This window comes from Dendroctonus ponderosae, unplaced genomic scaffold (genome assembly GCF_020466585.1).
Source record: "Dendroctonus ponderosae isolate FM_Combo_2020 unplaced genomic scaffold, Dpon_F_20191213v2 Dpon_F_20191213_6, whole genome shotgun sequence".
In the NCBI taxonomy this organism is placed as follows: domain Eukaryota; kingdom Metazoa; phylum Arthropoda; class Insecta; order Coleoptera; family Curculionidae; genus Dendroctonus; species Dendroctonus ponderosae.
Window position 1 is genome coordinate 285,554 of NW_026018814.1, and position 4,476 is coordinate 290,029.

General features: G+C 36.2%; 1 protein-coding gene across 3 annotated transcripts in view; it reads right to left on the bottom strand.

The window, feature by feature from the left end:
• Positions 1-4,476, bottom strand: part of LOC109546919 — a 17,181-nt gene that overhangs the window by 2,138 nt on the left and 10,567 nt on the right. Inside the window, exons 2-3 of one of the 3 annotated variants that reach the window (XR_007281753.1) lie at positions 3,883-4,080; positions 304-401 (exon numbers count right to left, since the gene is read on the bottom strand). Coding sequence is in view for 1 of the 3 variants with exons in the window: in XM_019918090.2 (XP_019773649.1) it covers positions 3,883-4,080 (198 nt within the window). In the remaining 2 variants the exon portion in view is untranslated. Of the gene's footprint in view, positions 1-303; positions 402-3,076; positions 3,214-3,882; positions 4,081-4,476 lie in introns of those variants that run through there. The other 2 variants (XR_007281754.1, XM_019918090.2) reach the window with 2 other exon arrangements.

Here is a 4,476-nt window from a genome sequence, read left to right on the forward strand (position 1 = left end):
CGTCCCGTTTTGCATGCTTCTCGGAAGCAAAATGAGCAAGAACGCTCGGCTTCAAATTTAGTCTAGCAAGCACCAAAGGAAAACATGAAACATTTAAAATGTCCTTTTCAATTGATTTGCTTTACAGTTCTTGGTGATGTTTGTCAAAACCGGAGGCAAAACGTTATTGTTTTTGTTAGTTGAGCTAGAGGAACACGTTCGAACACAAAGCGGGGATTAAAAGCGTAATAGCGGTCCAGTTAGTAGGAGCGCGGCCGATTTAGGGGCGTTTATCAACTGGAAGAAATACGACATCAATTTTACCTTTTTACCTCTTCATTTTTTGGGGGGATGGTAATGACGCCCGTCAGGTCAGTCTGTGAGTAATATCCTCTAGTATACACTGCAAAAAATCGGTTTTTCTATGGTGAAAAAATTAATTAAATTTTTCGGTTTGTATAACATATGCGACAATTTATTCAAATTTCGTCTGAGGCTGGTACTTAAAAAAGCTCTAGTCCTGATCAAGCAAAAAAATGAAGCATGATTTACGTGAAAAATTAGGTTGGAAAACGAGGACAGCTTTTCCCCGACAACCTGAAAGTGTATTAAACACATCTTGAAACTGTTTTACGGCCAGTTAACTTTCAACTAAATCATAAAATCCGAATTTAATCGCCATAAACTTTGTAGTAAATCGGCCCGTTACACATTGGCCGACGCATAAACGGTTTGTTTAATATTTTCCCTGTCCAAATTGTAGACTCGTTTATTGGAACATTTTTTTTTGAAATTCTGTCCATGCGCTTAAGACACTCTGTCTATAGTGTGCATTGAAATAGTGAGATGAATCGAACCTATTAATAAATAATATTATTATGATTATAATATTAAACCGCCCCAAATCTGCAATTGAGCTCAAACAAGCTCACTTTTCAAGAAAAAACGCAAGTTTTTCCTGTTTGATAACCTGGAATTTCCGATCATTCCTTGAACTTTTAAAAACGAACTTTGGAAAATTGGCCAAATACCAAATACTTAAGCTAGCAAGGAAAATATTTTTCAGTCTTTTTTGTATCTGGGCTTATATACGGTTTTTTATATTTCTAGCTACTTACAAGCGATTTTTTATGCCAATTTAGCGCAGCCAAGCGGGATTCTTTAGCCCATTCGGTGTAAGTGCGGGATTTCAAAAAGGTCTTTGAAAATTTACGATTCGTTTTCTCGAAAAGGGCTTTCAATTCGTTTTTAAATTAGTTTGAATAATGAGACAGTGTTAAGAACTTGGCTTGGAGTTGGCCGGACTTCAATTATTTTTCAAACAAGCGATTTTTAGAGGCACTTTACGCAAATGAGCAAAATTCTTCGCGACATCGCGATCCGATTAAATTTTTGTCTCCTAACCATCAGAAATGGCTTATTTCCGTAGCCATCTGATAAATATTAAATGAATCAAGATCGAATAGTTTTGCGCTTTGTCGTGTAATTTATCGTGGCAGGAGCTGCCAGCGAAATTCCTGAGACAACTTGCTATTTATTTTCGGCAGACGAAATCGCAAAGAAAGAATTTGTTTTTGTCTCAGCGTCTATTTAGCCGGAAAACAACTACAGCTGTATAATCGGGAAAAACGTTTTAAACAGATATGCACTTACGAACAGCAATACATACGGGGAATGATGCCCCAACAGTTTTCCGCTCAAGTGCGCGCTTGCTTTAAGAAAATTCCAACTTCAGATTTGCACATCGTATAAAAGAAATTTGAAGCTATAAAGTTTGAAATTTCACTATAATCGCTAAAAATACTGACTTTTGTCCACCTTTTTTATTATGAGCCAAAAGTGGACATTTTCGCTAAAGTGAGCTAGCCCGGAAGGATATTACTGAAAGTTAGAGACTCGCACTGTGTAACTTTGTTTATATTTGTACAAATATTTCGATTTCCATCAGTTAAGATGTTTTAGAACATATGTAGCTATTTTTCAAAACTATAATAATTCAACTAAAAGCATGTGGCTTGGATAAGTCTTGGCAGGTCACTTTGCCACAAAGCGCAAACCCAATTTGTCCGACACTGTTTATTTCGGAAACATTTCACATTTGCCTAATGAATTAATATGTCGCAAATGAATGCATCGTAGAATCGAAAAGCCGTTACCAATAACGAAGCCCAGCCAAGATTAATGTTGGATACGTCAAAGAAAGTTAAACAGATTCTTAACAAGTGCTGTTCAAGTTGAACGCTTAATAATCCACATTTGCCAAGTTCATGAAGAGTAATGATCGGATTGAAGAAGTCATACTCTAATTGCAATTGGATACAGTTGACTGGCAAATCTAAAATCGCCCTGGTTAAACTGCTTAGTAAAATAATACTCAGAATTTTCAAATTCAAGTTTAAGAATTCGTTTCACTAGACTAGATTAAGCAGATCGTGGTGTCGTTTCAAAAATAGCCCATATCGCCAAACACAATTTACCGGCAAAATAAATATTTTGGTTTTTACACTGCTTGCGAACTGAACGCTCGAAAAAGCAGAAAACAGATTTTTTCCCAGCATTTTCTAGTTTATCTAGAAATTATTTTTGGCCGCATATTAGAGGCGTTGAGCGATTTATCTGCTCTATACAACAATGTTTTCACTTCATATACGTGTTAAGCAGATCGTAAACCAGAGCAATAATAGCACGCTACTTATTACTTATTACATTCGCTGTTCATTAAATATGGATAGTTTACACGGATATATTAATTGAGAAATTTGCCGGCGTTTATTAATGAGTTGGTTGAGTTCGATTCTAGACCGTTTGCTATATTTATCCAGAATTAATTTTTTTATTCCAAAGTTATTTGAAAATTTGATGGAAAAATTAGCATCTTCAAATGTTCAAATATCTAGGGAGTTTGAGAGAGCAGATTTACTTTCCGTCAAAACTGAGAAATTTAGAATTTTTTGCCTACCAAAATTTTAACTTGTGTCTAGAAAAGTATAAACGAACAACTAAACTCGTGTAAAAAAGCTTTGCGGTGGAAACCTGAACAATTTTTTTGTACTTAAAGACAATTTTGCATAGATGATGGGCAATTTCAGCTGCTTACCGCTTTTCCACATATCGTCTACACATCCAAGATTAACATAAAAGTATTGTACTTCTAATGTGTCATGGTTATCTATCCTGTGTTAGGGCGCGTTCATGACGGAGAAAGCAACGTTTCCGGCTTTGTTGAACTCAACTGACGGCGGCAGCTCCTGTCATTAGCAGTCAGTTTTTAAAGACTTTGAAACTTGCTTAAAACGCTTTAGTTTAACCAGAAAATAGTTTTGTGAAGTAAACGCTTGGTGCATTGAACAGTTATGTAGTATGTTCTTAACCCTTAAAGGGGGAACAGGTTGTCTACAAGGCGCAAACGTTTGGTAGACTTGGAAACCTATCGGGAGCTAATTGTGAAGACTTGGAACCTTTTCTACACCCTGCAGGCTCTTAGTACAAGATCTTCTACCAGAAGGTAAGTTTTTTTCCAATATTTAACATTTAATAGGAAAAATCTTCACTGGGAAATGTCAAATTTGACAATCATGTTTTATACCGAACACATTGTGGAAAAAAGTTTTTTGGAACCCAAAATTCGAAATTTGGATTGTGAAAGTAACCGATTTACCTGACAGTGGAATCATTTTAAAATCGTACGTAACTACAAACTTGATCAATGAGTCGAAAATGACACCAATTTTCAATTGTTTTATTGTCTATATACAGGGTGTATCAGCCTGCTGGTAAATTAACAGTAAGTTGATTTACATTTGTTCGGGTCTTTAGGCTTGATAACAAAGACATTTTCAAAAATTCCGTTGAAAAATGTTATAATAATGGGCAAATTAAATAAAAATAATCAATTGTGCTTACCATTATCTACTTCTGGATCATCGTACGGACACGACCTGAATATGTACCTCTTGCAAAGATTTCGGATTCCCGGAGCCGAAAAACAGCAAAACAGAACAATGATGGTTAGCACCGCTAACATTACAATAAGCGTCGCATATCCTTGGTTAGTGTTCGATGCTGAAGTGCTCTTATTAGACGACCCCGGTACATGACCCTCTAAAAAAAAAACATTTTCGGATTAAACAATTCGGGAAAAACTTCCAATTTGGAACCAAAAGCGTGAATTTACCACTTTCTCAGATAAATTAGTTGAATAAAAGGGTTTTTTGCTTTCAATAACATCGACTTTTTACAAGCATAACCGAACCACTTCGCTTAAAACGTGCAACTAAGCTTAAATTACATTGGCGGTACCAGTTCATTTTTTACTGAACGCAAATAACCCCCTCAAAAGATTGAAGCTGTTATTATATGCTTCAAAAAATCGTAATGGGACATTGATGCATTTTCTGCAGATGCAAAGCCTTTGGTAAGTTGCTACTGTGAGCACAACTTGAAGAAATCGGATTCACGGCTGCAGGGGCGGATCCAGCTTTAAAGTCAGGGGGGGGG